Below are 16,746 nucleotides of genomic sequence, written 5' to 3'. Positions count from 1 at the left end.
ACTCCTTTGCATGTTAGGCCACACACCCCTAATGTAGCCAATCCTAATGAGTTTCTGCTGTTGGGCGTGGCCTATTATGCTAATGAGTTCCTGCTGGGCGTGGCCAACTTGGGAGCCAGCCGGAACTCCGTTCCTCTGCGTTCCTGCCCAAAAATAGCCCTGTAGCTATAAGTACATGTGAATGTTGTGTTTATTATTTCAACACGGTGTTTCCTGTGCTCTCCAGATTGCGCCTGGAGATAGGGATGCCAGCCTCCAGGGGAGATCCCCAGGAGTTACAGCTCATCACCAGACTACAGAGGTCAGTTCCCCTGGGGAAAAAACGGATGCTTTGGAGGATGGATGCTATGACATTGTACCCCACTGAGGTGCTTGTCCTTCTCCATCCCCAAAACTCCAGGGGTTTCCCAACCTAGATCTGGAAGCCCTATCCCACATCCCCCCGCTGGTGGCCAGGGGGAACCTGACAACCCTACGTGGAGATCTCCTGCTGTTACAAGCTCCTGTTCGCTGGTGTGTTTATAGGCAAAAGAGGGCCAACAGTAAAAGCTTAATATATGGTACATAAAAAGATACATGTATTTATTAACAAAGAATTTTAAATATATATAAGGGCCCAATCACACCTCATGTAAAAATACCAGAATCTAATGGACTTGACCTGACGCGTTTCGGCCTGCGTAGGCCTTCCTCAGAGGTCAAACAATTGAGTGGCAAGATGGCTATAAAAATATAATACACTCATGCAGACACAATCAGAATGGATACAAAATATAAATTCAATATGGACCACAAAACAAGTTTCTGTAAAAGATAAAAAATAGGAAATTAAACACACATATTAAACACAAATAGGGGGGGTGTTTTAGGCCAGCAAACTCTCTGCAGGCTTCAGGAGCATTGGGAAGGGCAGGGGTCATTTCCTGCAGGAACGCACAGGAGCGGAGCTCCGGCAGTAAAGAGCCTAGGGGGCGGGCACATGCAACAAGCCCACCCCTGCTCCCAGCAGCCCTCAGTCAGAGGAAGAAGCAGCCAGGTAAGTTGCGGAGCCCCCCCCAAAGACCAAGTTTTATTCAGCTCTCCCTCCTCCGCCGGGGCAGATCCGCCTTCCCCCCCCCCCAAAATAGCTAGCAATCCAAAACAGTCCAGTGGAGCCTGAGCGGTGGGTGTTGCCTTCTGATACATCTCCAGTAATGTCAGGTGGTGTGGCACATGCAAATAAGATATGCCAATGAGTTATGCTAAAGAGTTATGCTAATGAGCTCCTGCACCTCTTTTTCTACGAAATGACCCCTGGGGGAGGGCATTAAAAGAGGGACATCTTCCGCACCCAGGCCACCTGCTCAGCTGCCGCTTGCATCATTCCCCCCAGATTCCGTTTGGGATTGGCACATCGGCCAGCGTCTTGGTGGGCAACGCCTTAGGGGCTGGCAACGAGGAGGAGGCCAAGAGGACTTCGGTGGTCGCCCTTATGTGCACAGGTATGTGTCACTTTGCGGCGTCCAGAAGTAAAATGACACAGACAGAAATGTGATTGGCATTAGCCGACCTGTACAGAGCTGCCCTATCCTGAGTTGGACCCTGGGTCTCTCAAGATCAGTTGTCTGACTGGCAGCACACAAACACTCTTTATCCTCAGAAATCGCTCGTTCTTTCCTCGTTTCCTCAGAACTCTCCCTGCTCCTCTTTTTCTCAGAAATCTCTCTCTTTCCTTTCCTCAGTCAGCCACCTTCTTTGGCTCCCTCTCAGGGTCAGTTTACCTGGAGAAAACGCCGGCTTTCGAGGGTGGGCTGTATGCCATTATACCCCCCCCCCGAGATCCCACCACAAACCTCACCCTCCCCAGGCCTCACTCCCATAGCTCCAGGAATCTCCCAACTCAGAGTTGGCAACCGTACCCCAAACTCTATGGTTAAACCATAAAGTTTGGGGTGAATCCTAGAATGTTGCCCCAGTGTGATGACGTCACTTCCGGTTTTGTGATGGAAGTTAGGCTGTGCATTGGTGTGACACCGAAGGAACCCCCCCCCTCTCCTGGCCTGTCAAGCAGCAGCAAGGAATGGAGGTCTCCTGCTATAGGCCTGGCCCCCCAGCCGAAACACGGGTCAGTAGAGCAACACAGGCAGGGGAAAGTAGAGCTCCCTCACTCTGCAGCAGTGAAGCCTGCGCCTGCTGAGGCCGTTGGCTCCTCCTCACCCCCACCACCATTTCGGTGACATCTTCCTGTTTGCCACAGGAGGGATCCACAGTCCGGAAGCGAGCCCCACCCGTTTCCTCCTCTCTCCCACCCCTTACGTGGAAGATGGTCAAGTAAGAGGCGTGAATCCGAGAAGAGAGTCCAAACCGCAGACAATAACCGTAACATTTTTATGAGAGTGTCACTGAATCTTGGCCAATACAAAGTTTGAACCTGGGCTGTGTAAAAAAGAAAATAATCACCATCCAGTCACTCGTGTCGAGATTTTTCAGGCTGGCCAAATTCCAGTCTCCACAGCTTCCAAAAATAAATATCAGACTTTAACTTTTGAATTAGTAATAAAAGAAACAGACTCTCTAAGCAGGTGTGGCCCTTACAAATCTGGGACTAATTTAGGGTTGCAAGACTCCAAGTGGTCAAACTAAGTATACACACTGTGAAAAATAACGCAGATTACAATTTATATAAACAACTAAATTAGGGTTGCCAAATCCGAAATACGTACCGTCGGGGGAGCCTCCTGCCGGTCCGGGAGCCGTTTGTAGATGCCGCCAGAGCGTCACCGGAAGTGACGTCACACGCTGGGCGGGGCCACGCCATTTGAGGGGAAAACTCTTTGTTTTCCCCTCAAATGGCGTGGCCCCGCCCCCAGCGTGGGACGTCACTTCCGGGTGACGCGCACGCCGGGGCGGAGTTCCCCCCGGGGCCCCAATTCCCCGGCGTCGGGTAACGGGCCTCCGGGGCGGGGGGAATTCCGCCCTACCGGGGGGGTTGGCAGCCCTAAACTAAATTAGGTATCAAAAATTCAGCAATCATTTAGTGTCCCTTATAAACTACCAGGGGTCATTTCCTGCAGGAGCGCACATGAGTAGAGCTCTGGCAGTAAAGAGCCCAGGGGGCAGGCACATGCAACAAGCCCCACCCCCTGCTCCCAGCAGCCCTCAGTCAGAGCAAGAAGCAGCCAGGTAAGTTGCAGAGCCCCCCCGGCCCCCTGGCCCAAAACAGTCCAGTGGCACCTTTAAGACCAAGTCTTATTCAGGTACAAGCTCTCCCTCCTCTGTGAGGACAGATCTGCACATTCCCCCCCCCCCCCAATAGCTAGCCATCCAAAACAGTCCAGTGGAGCCTGAGTGGTGGGTGTTGCCTCCTGACACACTTCCGGTGATGTCAGGGGGTGTGGCATATGCAAATACATTATGCTAATAAGCTATGCAAATGAGTGCCCACACCTCTTTTTCTACAAATTAACCCTGTAAACTGCTTATACAGTCACATTCATTCAACAAGTGAACTCCATGTGTTTCAGCCATCAAGTGTCCTTGCTGTGATTTGACCTTATTGAGAACTGGAAGTGACTGGGGTTTGGGGAGGGAAGAGGCTTCAGTGGGGCATGATGCCACAGAGTCCGCCTTCCAAAGCAGACATTTTCTACAGGTGAACTGATCTTCGTCGCCTGTAATGGCTGCTTTATAATGCTTTTACTAGGGCATTATACTCCGTGGAAGTCCTTTTCTACCTCCCAGATTTCCAGGAACTTCCCAACCTTGAGCTGGCAATCGTGGACTCACTGCATGTCCTCCATCCACCTTTAGTATCTTACGTCCCATCGATCCATTAAAGAATCTGGGTCCCACCACAATAGAAACAAAAGGCCCACTTTTTCAAAGGAGGACATTTATACACTTTCAAGGAACCTCTTATTATATTTACAACTTAAAATTCGTTTTGTGGACATAAAAATTGCACTAGTACCACTGGGAGTATATTTATTGCTGTGGCTTCAAAACACAAATATAATAATTCCCTTAATAATATCATTGAATGTATTATTGACGATGGATGTCACTGGTAGGGTATACAGTAAAATGCTAAACACCGATGAAACAATGCATAGAGTGCCAACAAAAGAAGGAATGCTGAACATAACAAAACATAAGAGAAGCCAGGGCTATTTTTGGGCAGGAACGCACAGGAACGGAGTTCCGGCTGGCTTCCAAGTTGGCCACACCCAGCAGGAACTCATTAGCATAATAGGCCACACCCAACAGCAGGAACTCATTAGGATTGGCTACATTAGGGGTGTGTGGCCTAACATGCAAAACCCAGCCTTGGGTTTTGACCACAAACAAGGTAAACAGAATAAGAAGCAAAAGGTGGGTGTGGCTGGATGACCACACTTATGGTAACATGTGGATGTGGCCTAATGTGCTAATGGGTGGTGCTGTCAGGGGTGTGGTACAATATGCTAATGAGTTCCTGCTGTTGGGTGTGGCCGATTATGCTAATGAGTTCCTGCTGGGCTTTTTCTACAAAAAGAGCCCTGAGAGAAGCCAGTGTTGGCTCAGGCCAGTGGCCCACCCAGTCCAACGCTCTGTGTCACACAGTGGCCAAAAATACCAGGGGCCACCAGGAGGTCCACCAGCAGAGCCAGAACTCCAGAAGCCCCTCCCACTGTTGCCCCCCAAGCACCACGAATACAGAACACTGCTGTCCCAGACAGTGCTTCTAACTCAGGTGCTTCCAGGTGGTCCTAACTCGCAACAGATGGAAATCATGTCTAACTACAGTTTGGAAGATGTAGGTCTGGTCTACTGACTAAGAATATCTTTGGGGATTCTACACATGACGTTCTTTAGTTGCTATGATAATTAGGACAATGCTGGGACTGGGATTCTGGGTAAAACTCTACCCACCGGACAATATTCCATGTTGCAACCCTACGCTGACCGTGCCGTCTCCTTTCTTCCCAGTGGGTTTTGCCCTCCTGATGGGTGTCATCTTGATGGGGACGAAAGATATCCTAGCCTACATCTTTACCAGTGACGAGTGAGTAACATGGTCCTCCCGATCTTTTTTCAGTATCAGTTCAATTCAAATACCTTTTATTGGCATACAATATTAAAGCCATTCAAATGCCATTGTCATGATATGGGCTGTGCCACCAGAGGCCTACTAGGCCCAGGGAGCCTGGCTAGCAGTAGGGGAGGCTGGGCCTACAAATCCCAGAAGGCCTTGGGAAGTTTTGGCGCTGATTTTGACCAACAGGGAAGAAGAGGGCTGGGGAACAAAAGAGCTGGTGCCAGAGCCAGAGGGAAGGCTGCTGCAGGGAAGAGACCCTCATCCTGAGAGGAAGAGTGAGCAGACTGAGGCCCACTTGAGACAGTGAGCTAGGGACAGTAAGTTTAGACGCGTTAGGGCATTTGATTTTTTTTTCTTTTCACCCACTTACTGTTATTATTCCTGCACCTTGTTGTTTGACCTCCTATAAAACAAACCTTTTCCTTGTTGTACTCTGCCTGGTCCTCACGCCTGTTATTCGGCCAAAAGGGAGGTCTGAAGGTCTTGGGAGGGTGCTCTGGGCCTTCTCAAGGGAACCTAAATCCAGAGTGGTGGCAGCGTCAGGTGACACCCTACCGGAGCCGTGACAGCCAATGAAACCTGCATATTACATCTCGTTTCGTGTATACCTTTATCAATGTGGGTAGCGTTGAAATACCTATATATTGTTATAATCCATTTGGCAAACACTCGAGTCATATCTCATAGTCATGCAGAGGAGCTGCGGTGGCTCAAGTGATTAAGATGCTGAACTGCAGGCTGTGGAAGGTCGGTAGTTCAGCAGTTCGAGACCCAAATTGCTGCATGACGGAGTGAGCTCCCGTCTCTAGGTCCAGCTCCTGCCAGCTTAGCAGTTCGAAAGCAAGAAACTGCAAGTAGATAAATAGGTACCACTTCGGTGGGAAGGTAACAGCGTTCCGTGTGCCTTGGTGTTTAGTCATGCCGGCCACATGACCACGGAAACGTCTTTGGACAGCGCTGGCTCTTCGGCTTTGAAATGGAGATGAGCACTGCAGCCCTAGAGCCACATTCGACTGGCTTTCGAGCAAGGGAACCTTTACCTTTTTAAGACGTTGCAAAGGGTGACCCTGCAGGGTTTCCAAGGCAAGAGACGTCCAGAGATGGTTTGCCATTGCCTGCCTCTGCGCCATGACCTTGGACTTTCTTGGGGGTCTTCCCTCCAAGTACTACCCAGGCCTGCCTTTCTTACAAAGGAGAAAATTACTCTTCTGAGTTGGTGTGGCTCAAGGGCAGACATCATCTGTAACAAAGGATATATGCTTTTTGGTCTTATATACACATTTATGTAGATTTAATTGACCAGAACTACAGTTAGGGGCGGATTAACCATTAAGCAGACGAAGCACGTGCTTAGGGCACCAGGGCCAAAGGGGGCACCACAAAGTTGGGAAAAAGGTGAAAAGAAGAAAAAAAACGAATTAAGATTTGTTTAAAAAAATTGATAAAACTAGTGCAAATTGATCATGGTGCACCCTAGGGTTCTCTTGTATTTTTTGTTGGCGAGGTGCAGTGTCATAGGCTATGTTTAAAAGTAAAATGCATGTGTTTAAACGTAAAATGATGGAGCCAAATTCAGTTGTCAGTTGCTGCAACCTGCATGGTATATCTGGTCACACAGGTCAACAACTACAATGGACTGGGTCAGTGTGGAGGGGGGGGGCACCAAGATTGGTCAGTGCTTAGGGCACCGGTGAGCCTTAGTCCGCCCCTGACTACGGTCCTAGAGTTACACCCTTCAAACTCCAATTAAGTCGATGGGCTTAGGAAAGTGCTGCTCTCTTTAGGACTGTGTGGGAAATCTCATACAGGTGCAGGGCTATTTTTGGGCAGGAACGCACAGGAACGGGGTTCCGGCTGGCTCCTGAGTTAGCCACGCCTAGCAGGAACTCATTAGCATAATAGGCCACACCCAACAGCAGAAACTCATTAGGATTGGCTACATTAGGGGTGTGGGGCCTAACATGCAAAGGAGTTTCTGCTACAAAAAAAGGCCTTGGGTTTTGACAACAAACAAGGTAAACAGAATAAGAAGCAAAAGGTGGGTGTGGCTGGGTGAGCACACTGGTAACACAGGTGTGTGGCCTCATAGGCTAATGAGCTGTGTTGTCAGGGGTATGGCCTAATATGCTAATATGTTTCTGCTGTTGGGTGTGGCCAGTTATGCTAATGAGTTCCTGCTGGGTTTTTTCTACAAAAAAAGCCCTGCAGGTAAGAATGGTTTAATTAGGAGGCAGCCCAAACAACAGCCCTTAAAGTGGCTGTCTTCATGTTACAGATGTGTGTGGAGGGACTGAGGTCAAGAGGGCTTGGCCCTGACCTGGACAGCCCAGGCTAGCCTGGAAGCTAAGCAGGGCCGACCCAGGCTGATACTTGGATGGGAGCAGTGCTCCCTCTAAGCTGAGTGAGTGTGAGCTAGCTCACAGTTTCTTAGCCTCCAGCTCACACATTTTTCTGTTAGCTCAGGAAGGAGGGCTGCAGAGCAAACTCATTTATGCGGTAACCGAATTGCTCGCTCACAACTTTAAGCCCAGGAGCTCACAAAGTAGAATTTTTGCTCATAGCTTAGAGGGAGCATTGGATGGGAGACCTCCAAGGAATACCAGGGCCTTTCTAAAATAGAAGTTCCCAAGCACCAGGAAAGTGTCAGTGAGCCCCGTGTTGCCCTGGGGCGCCATGTTGGGGACCTCAGATCCAGTGCTTAGGAAAGCAGGGTCCTGCCAATCAGATCAGACCAGCCCTCCTCAGGGTGATTCTAGACAGAAAGCTGTGCCTGTTGGCTGGAGGGGACGGCCTCTGGCACACAACTTGGCAAGATGAGCCAATAAGAACGGCGGTTTGGTCCTTTGACTGACCTCCTCTTCTATTAATTCTTCTTCTTCCTCCGAAATAGAGAGATCACGGCGCTCGTGGCCTGGGTGATGCCAGTCTATGTGGCCTTCCACCTCTTCGAAGCCCTCTGCGTAAGTCCCTCTGCTGCCACAGGGGGTGGGGGCGGGTCTCTCGCCGTCTCGCAGCAGGTTGTGGGCAGGATTCCACTGGGGTTGCTCCTTACTGAATCTCAAACCCCCCAGGCTCCATTTTGATTTCACTTCTCTCTCGTACAAACGGAACCCGTGAGTCTTGTGCCAATTCCCCCCCACAAAAAAATCATGCACATTGTTTTTGCTTCAAAGATTCCACGTAAGGTAAACAGAAAATGGTGCAAAAACCTAAAAACGGGCAGGTTTAGAAAAGCAGGCCAGGGCTCCGGTTGTCCTCGCCTGGGGTCATTCTGTTCCAAGGAGGCGCCACGGCAGGCAGAGGTAAACAGGGCCCTGATGCCCAGCAGGCGAATCAAACCTCCCTTTGGCCCTTTCTGCACGGACAGCTGGCTCCAGAGAACCCAAGGCCTTCAGGGCTGACTTCGCAGTCGCAAGCATTCCCTCTGCACCACCAGCCCTATAGCTAGGGATTTTTTGGTGGGGGGGCCCAACAGCTAATTAAATCGGGGGGGGCTTGCCTCCCCCCCAGCAAGGGCAGCCCTTCCCTCTGGAGTGTCTGGCTCCTGCCCTCCCTCCCCAAGGAGCCCCAATACCCTTTCCCACGTCACTGCACCAGGGGCAGCCTGGCCTCCACCCTTGGCTCCCTCCTAGGGCCGGGAGAGGCGAGGCCTGCGTGGCCTCCACCCTTGGCTCCCTCCTAGGGCTGGGAGAGGGGAGGCCTGCGGTGGCACGAAGGTGTGGCATGTGGGCACATTGGCACGCAGCCAGATGCACCTGGCAAGGGAAGACGAGGAGCCTGCTTGCCTCCTTGCCCGGCCTGGCTGGGCTTACCTGCTGCTGGCCAGCCAGGCACAAGCATCTCTCAGCCCAGCCTCTCTGCCTACGCTGCTTCTTTTGCTGCCCTCATCCTCCCCCCCCCCGACAGGCAACCAGGGGGAGGGGGAGTCAAGGCTCAGGGAGGGAGGCCCATAAGAGCCACTAGGGGGCCGGGCCCCACGGGCCCCGTGGTAGCTACGGGCCTGCTCTGCACTGGGTTTTCCCCTCTGGTTTATTTATTTGTGTATTCTGTATGCATTCTGCGTCTAAAATAAAACCCACATTTTTTGAGCTAACTGGCTGCTTTGTCTAAAACAAAGAGAAAGGCAAACATTTTTCAGGACTTTTAACTGCACACCCATGTTCCCTCTAAGCTGAGTTAGTGTGAGCTAGCTCACAGTTTTTTAGCCTCCGGCTCACACATTTTCCTCTTAGATCAGGCAGGATGTCTGTGCAAACTCATTTATGCAGTAGCCAAATTGCTTGCACACAACTTTAATGCCAGTAGCTCACAAAGTGGAAGTTTTGCTCACAAGACTTCATAGCTTAGAGGGAGCACAGAGGGAGCACCGTCCCTCCCTCCCTCCCTCCCTCTGTGATTTTGCAAAAAAAAGGGAGGGAGGGAGGGGGAAATCCAGGCCCACACATGCAAGACTGAGACACATTTGGGAGCAGGGAACCCCGGAGTCCTTTATATTGACTGATTCCTTCTTATGCTCCTTCTGGCTTTTCTAAAGTTCGCCAGAACGGGAGGACACGTCTCGGTGCAGCTAGCTGGGCTACCCTTGATCAGGAGAGCCAGGCGTAGGCACCCTCCTAAGCGCACCCCCCTCGTGCACAAAAATGCGAACACTGACCGCATCCTGGACCAGGGAGTGGAGAACCCTGAAAGACGCAGCAGCATTCAAAAGGCAAACTCCGCTGCCTCCCCAGGCATTCCCTGCCCAGGCCTGGGAGAGCGTCTCAGACACCTCCGGGACAAACTCCTGTTTTCTGCTGGTCCTTCCGGGCCTGGTTCCTTTTATCTGTCCTGGTTAGAACGGATAAAAGGAAGTCCTTCTTCACCCAAAGAGTGATTAACACACGGAATTCACTGCCACAGGAGGTGGTGGCAGCTACAAGCATGGACGGCTTCAAGAGGGAATTAGATAAGTACAGGGCTACTTTTGGGCAGGAACAGGAACGGAATTCCGGCTGGCTCCCAAGTTGACCACGCCCAGCAGGAACTCATTAGCATAATAGGCCACACCCAACAGCAGAAACTCATTAGGATTGGCTACATTAGGGGTGTGTGGCCTAAAATGCAAAGGAGTTCCTGCTACAAAAAAAGCCCTGGCGTTTTGACAACAAACAAGGTAAACAGAATAAGAAGCAAAAGGTGGGTGTGGCTGGATGTCGGCACTTTTGGTAGCATGGGGGTGTGGCCTAATATGCTAATGAGCTATGCTTTCATGGGTGTGGCTGGATATTCTAATGAGTTTCTGTTGTTGGGTGTGGCCTATTATGCTAATGAGTTCCTGCTGGGCTTTTTCTAGGAGCAGAAGTCCATCGGTGGCTATTAGCCACAAAGGATAGATAGGAACTCTCAGTCTGGAACAAGTGATGCTCTGTATCCTTAGTGCTTGGGGGGGGGGACAGTGGGAGGGCTCCTAGTGTCCTGGCCCCACTGCTGGACCTCCTGAAGGCACCTGGTATTTTTGGCCACTGTATGACACAAAGTGTTGGACTGGATGGGCCACTGGCCTGATCCAACATTGGCGTCTCTGATGTTCTTAAGAAAGGGGCCTCTGCCATACAGTTGCTTTGGGATCCTCTTCCAACCCCGAAGAGAACGGGTGGGTCAAGGGCCTTTTGCTGGACTGTGGGGCATAGTCGATGCCTTGAGACGAACCCCGCAAGGAATTACTCGTCCCTCTTCCTCTCCTTTCCACAGAGTTCGGGCAGCGGAATTTTACGCGGGACGGGCAAGCAGAAGCTGGGCGCCATTTTCAACGCCATCGGCTATTACGTGGTGGGCTTGCCGATCGTGGTGGTGCTGCTTTTCGTGGCCAAAATTGGGCTGATAGGTACTGGGACTGAGGATGCCGGGGCGGAGGAGTGTTTCACGCAGGGCACTTTGCAGGGCAGTAGAAGGTCTCTTGCTTGTTCTTGGGTGAAAGTGGAAGACAGCTTGGTAAAAGCCGTGCCGCTATCATAGCACGTAGGGACTGTGGCTCAGTGGTAGAGCATCTGCCCGGCGTGCAGAAGGTCCCAGGTTCAATTCCCAGCATTTCCAGTTAAGGGTCAGGCAGTGGGTGATGTGAAGGACCTCCGCCTGAGACCTTGGAGAGCTGCTGCCTGTCTGAGTAGGCAAGGCTGGCTTTGGTGGACCAAGGCTCTGATTCTTTATGAGGAAGCTTCACGTGTTCTCGTGTGTTCCAAAAGTTCCAACCCCTTTTATTGAACAGGACGGACACTCTGTTGGGGTTGCCAACCTCCAGGGAAGGTCTGGAGATCTGCTGGAATTACAGGGGATCTCCAGACTACATAGACAGCTTATTTATTATTTCCTTAAAACATTTATGCCACTTCTCCCGGAGAAAACGGCTGCTTTGGAAGTTGGATCGTGCAGCATTCTACCCTACTGAGGTTCCTGCCCTCCCTAACACCCACTTCCCTAGGTGGTGGTTGTTCAGTCGCACAGTCGAGTCCAACTCTTCGCGACCCCATGGACCAGATCACGCCAGCCCTTCCGGTCTTCCGCCGTCCTCTGAAGTTGGCTCAACTTCATGTTCGTTGCATCTATGACACTGTCTAACCATCTCATCCTTTGCCGTCTCTGTCTTCTTTGACCTTCAATCTTTCCCAGCATCAGGGTCTTCTCAAGTGAGTGCTCCCTTCTCCTTTGGTGGCCAAAGTATTTGAGCTTCAGTTTCATTATCTGGCCTTCCAGGGAACAGTCAGGGTCAATTTCTTTTAGGACTGACCGATTTGATCTTCTTGCAGTCCAAGGGACTCTCAAGAGTCCTCCCTAGGCTCCACCCTCAAATCTCCAGGTACTTCCAAACCCAAAGTTGGCAACGTTACACTGTGTCTCGGCAATGACCACTTAGTGAGTTGGGGGGCAGAGGCGAGATCCAAACCAGGACACAGAGTTTGGCCCCTCTGGGTTTTTGTTTTTTTTAAACCTGTAGAGTTTTATAACCAGGGCTATTTTGTGGCAGGAACGCACAGGAACGGAGTTCCGGCTGGCTTCAGAGTTGGCCACGCCCACTACAGCCATAACCTCTGCGCTTGCGTGGCTACAGAGGGAAGGCCTGGAGAGCAACACCCCCCATGGCCATTCCAAGGCAGGCGGGCCGGGAGGGGTGTCTGGAAGGACTGGGGAGGCATTTAAATGCCTCCCCCGGCCTGTCCAAAGGCCGGCTTGCTCCCCACAGCCGCGGGGCACCCAGGCAAGCCAAGGGAAGGCATGGGGTGTGTGGCCTAATATGCTAATGAGCTGCACTGTCAGGGGTGTGGCCTAATAGGCTAATGAGTTTCCGCTGTTGGGCGTGGTCTGTTATGCCGGGCTTTTCCAACCAAAAAAGCCGTTTATAACTATATAAAACCACACTTAAAAAATCCAGATGTTGCTGTGTTTTGAAAATAACAGGGAAAGAAACTGCTGGAGGGAGGGAGTGGGGAAGGGAGAGCAGGGCAGCAGCACAGACTCTGGAGCATCAAGTCCAGCACAGAGTCGGCATCCCTCACCTCAGTATGAAATAACGCCGTATGCATACCCAGGAAATGACCTGCACGTCCTGTCCCTAAGCGAAAATGGCAGGGCACGGAGAAGTTGCCAGCATGTTGGCGAGCCGTTACTCTTTCCGCTTCTTTCTGATCAGCTTATTGATCCAGCATCTGATGCAGGTGCTACTAGCCTGCTAAAGCCCCTCCTCTCTAGTCTTGAAGAAGCATCTGCATTTTTGAAACATTATTCATCTGCATGCATTCTTGGAGGATCATTTAAGATAATAAGAGAACATAAGAGAGGCCAATGTTGGATCAGGCCAATGGCCCATCCAGTCCAACGCTCTGTCACACAGTGGCCAAAAATACCAGGTGCCCTCAGGAGGGCCAGCAGTGGGGCCAGGACACTAGGAGACCTCCCACTGTTGCCCACCGCCCAAGCACCAAGAATACAGAGCATCCCTTGCCTCAGCCTGAGAGTTCCTATCTAGACCTTGTGACTAATAGCCACTGATGGGTCTCTGCTCCATATGCTTATCTAACTCCCTCTTGAAGCTGCCCATGCTTGTAGCCACCACCACCTCCTGGGGCAGTGAATTCCAAGTGTTAATCACTCTTTGGGTGAAGAAGGACTTCCTTTTATCTGTTCTAACCCGACTGCTCAGCAATTTCATGGAGTGCCCACGAGTTCTCTCTACTACTACTACAACTACTAATCGTATGGCCTTGCGTGTAGTATAGCCAGGCGATCCTAAGATTGTCTGGCAGTCATGAGTTCTAGCTACTTTTGCATTATCTACCACTAGGTGGCAAGCTAGACTTCTTTTTTTAGACAGGAGACATTTCAGAGGTGGTTTGCCATTGCCTGCCCCTGCATCACAACCCTGGTATTCCTTGGAGGTCACTCTTCCACATACTAGCCATGGCCGACCCTGCTTAGCTTCTGAGATTGGGCTAGCCTGGGCTATCCAGGTCCCCCTGCTATGTGAGGCTGATATCGGAACAGGCTGTTGTCCTTAAAAGCACAAGACCAAGCCTGGTGAGATCTTCCTGGTCAGTTGGCAGCCCCCAAACAGAAATCGGTTCTGCAGTGGGGAAAATGGAGGTGGCGCAAGGGGCTAGGAAAGCAGGCAAGAGCCCCCCCCTGACCGGGCCCTCTCCTCCCTGCAGGGCTTTGGCTGGGCATGCTGATTTGTGCCTTCATCCCCTGCACCTGCTGCATCGTCTATGTCTCCCGGATGAACTGGAAGCAGGCAGCTGAGGAGGTAAGGAGGAGGAAAGCGATCCGATATTGCAACTGTGCCATCTCGATTCAAAAACCTTTCATTTGGAGTTTGCTTCTCCAAACCAGACCCACAGTGCTTTTCTTTTCACATCATTTTCTGTTTCCATGAAGCACATTCTCCTCTGAAATTGATCCATATTTTAACTTCGGAGGTTAGGAGTTTGGGGGTGCTCCTGGACCCCACCTTAACGATGGAGGCCCAAGTAGCGGCTACTACCAGAGCAGCCTTTTATCATCTCCGGCTGGTTTGGCAGTTGGTCCCCTTCCTCAGCCGTGGCGATCTGGCTACAGTGATCCATGCGACGGTCACCTCGAGGCTTGACTACTGTAACGCTCTCTACATGGGGCTGCCTTTGTTGCAAATCCGGAGGCTGCAGCTGGTGCAGAATGCGGTGGCCAGGTTGTTGGTGGGTGCCCCTAAATGGGAACACATCCAACCTGTGTTGAAGGCGCTGGACTGGCTGCCTATAGCGTACCGGATTCGCTTCAAAGTCCTGGTGCTTACCTTTAAAGCCCTACATGGCAAGGGTCTGGCATACCTGAGGGACCGCCTTTCCTCATATAGGTCCCAATGAGCACTTCGTTCGGGATCACAACACCGCCTAGTGACCTCGGGCCCTAAAGAGGCCAGGCTAGCTACCACAAGGGCCAGGTCCTTTTCGGTGGCGGCTCCTACCTGGTGGAACGAGCTCCCGGAGGAGATCAGAGCCCTGCAGGACCTTTCACAGTTCCGCAGGGCCTGCAAGATGGAGCTCTTCCGCAAGGCTTTTGAGTAGGAGCCGCCGCCGCCACTACCACCACCGCGTAACTACGGAGCAGGACCGCCGGGTGGGGCCGATGGAGTAACTAGAACATCGCGGCCCATGGCGTCCCCCTTTTTAGATCTTTTTTATCTTCTGACCTCCTCCTGATATGCAATGGGGAGTGTGTAATTTTAGTCTCTCATGTATCCTGTTAGTTGTTAATTTTAGCTTTTGTTGTTTTAATCTTTGTTTTTATCGCACTTTGTGCCTGTGAGCCGCCCTGAGCCTGTGTGCGGGGAAGGCGGGATATAAATGGAATGGAAATAAATAAATAAATAAATAAACTTTATTTGGCATCAGTGGTGTAAAAATGGCATCAAAAATGGGAATGCCAGCAATGAAAAAGGGAGAAATGAAAAGAGCTAAATGCCAACATTAAAAAAGGAACGAGGAAGCATGCAGATTTGCCCATCCCTAATTTTTGCATTTGAAGCTGGAGACAGAGATGCCAAAGGGCAGGAAGAAAGTGCTTCTAAAACTGTTACTTGTCCTCTGGACGCAGCGGATGGGTTTGTTTGACAGGTGGGTTTAAAAGCTAGAGTGAAACAACGCTTCAGCTTATTTTATATGGATTGTCTGGATCTGCCCCTAGGCTCAGCGCCGTGCAGGATTGTCTGAGAAGCACCCTGAGGATTTGGACTCTGCCTCCTTACCTGCTAAGGCAGCTCCCTTCTCAGGTATGGAATGGCATTTGGATCAAGTGGCTCAGAATCCCTCAGCCCTACAGAAACATATAACAAAAACTTTGTAGCTGTAGGATTTCCTTTATGAGCTATATGGCAGAAAATAGCATCATACCTAACAATCCTCTGTATCAAGAAACGATATATTTTTATTAGTTGTTGTAGATTTTCCAGGCTGTATGGCTGTGGTCTTGGTATTGTAGGTCCTGATGTTTCGCCAGCAGATGTGACTGGCATCCTCAGAGGTATAACACAGAAAGATGGAGTACTCTCTGTGTCAAGGTGAGAAGAAAAATGGTAGGCAGGTAATTTATATCTACTCAGGAAGGTGGAGTATGGCTGAGTCATTATCTTGTAGGAGTTCCCCCAGCTGTGACATGCAGAAGAAGGTATACTCCAAGAACGAAATCAGAAGAGCAATTAAACTGAAGGTAAAACCAAGAACTGAGGAAAAACAGTCTCCCACAGGAAAAGTGCTTTTGCCATATATCAAAGGAATCACTGATAAGATGGGGGAAATTATGAAAAAACACAACCTACAAACAGTATTCAGACCGACCAGAAGAATACAACAGATGCTATGATCAGCAAAAGACAGCAAAAGACATTTCTGCAGGAGTATACCGCATACCATGCAGTTGTGGACAGGTTTACATCGGGACCACACAGTGTAGCATTCAGACAAGAATAAAAGCACTTGAAAGACACTGCAGACTGCACCAACCTGAAAAATCAGCAGTGGCTGAACATAGCCTAACTCAAACGGGACACAGTATCTTATTCCAAACCACTGAACGGCTGGATAACACATCCAATTACCATGTCAGATTACACAGGGAATCCATTGAAATTCATAAACACAATTTCAACAGGAAAGAAGAGAGTTTTAAAAATAAATAGGGCATGGTCTCCTGTCCTGAAAAACACAAAATGTTCTACATCATACAACAGCACTACAGATAAGATTAGAATTTCAACAGCCAATCCATATGTAAAAGAACCTCCTCAGGAAAGCTCCTCCATTAGCGTGTCACAGCCTGGGGGACTCCTACAAGATTATGACTCAGCCCTACCCCACCTTCCTGAGTAGATATAAATTACCTGCCTACCCTTTTTCTTCTCACCTTGACACAGAGAGTACTCCATCTTTCTGTGTTATACCTCTGAGGATGCCAGTCACAGCTGCTGGCGAAATGTCAGGTCTTACAATGCCAAGACCACGGCCATACGGCCCGGAAAATCTACAACAACTAATGAACTCCGGCCATGAAAGCCTTTGACAACGTATTGATATATTTTTAGTTTGTTTTCACTGTATAATTTTTAAACTGATGATAACTTTTGGGAATAATATGAAAGATTTTGGTTTTGTTAATGTTGTTAATTGAATGAATATATATATATATATATA

The 16,746-nt window shown here is 50.2% G+C and overlaps 1 protein-coding gene across 1 annotated transcript in view; it reads left to right on the top strand.

Annotated features, from left to right (window-relative positions):
* Positions 1-16,746, top strand: part of LOC107111227 (multidrug and toxin extrusion protein 1-like) — a 40,249-nt gene that overhangs the window by 22,572 nt on the left and 931 nt on the right. The window contains exons 11-16 of the mRNA XM_015412157.1: positions 1,373-1,481; positions 4,948-5,023; positions 7,947-8,016; positions 10,787-10,919; positions 13,735-13,829; positions 15,245-15,329. Of these exons, the coding sequence (XP_015267643.1) occupies positions 1,373-1,481; positions 4,948-5,023; positions 7,947-8,016; positions 10,787-10,919; positions 13,735-13,829; positions 15,245-15,329 (568 nt within the window). The remainder of the gene's footprint in view (positions 1-1,372; positions 1,482-4,947; positions 5,024-7,946; positions 8,017-10,786; positions 10,920-13,734; positions 13,830-15,244; positions 15,330-16,746) is intronic.

The sequence above is a fragment of the Gekko japonicus genome, unplaced genomic scaffold (genome assembly GCF_001447785.1).
Source record: "Gekko japonicus isolate JY-2015 unplaced genomic scaffold, Gekko_japonicus_V1.1 scaffold2194, whole genome shotgun sequence".
NCBI lineage: Eukaryota > Metazoa > Chordata > Lepidosauria > Squamata > Gekkonidae > Gekko > Gekko japonicus.
The sequence above is the reverse complement of the archived record's forward strand: the minus strand, read 5'-3'. Positions and strand labels throughout refer to the sequence as shown.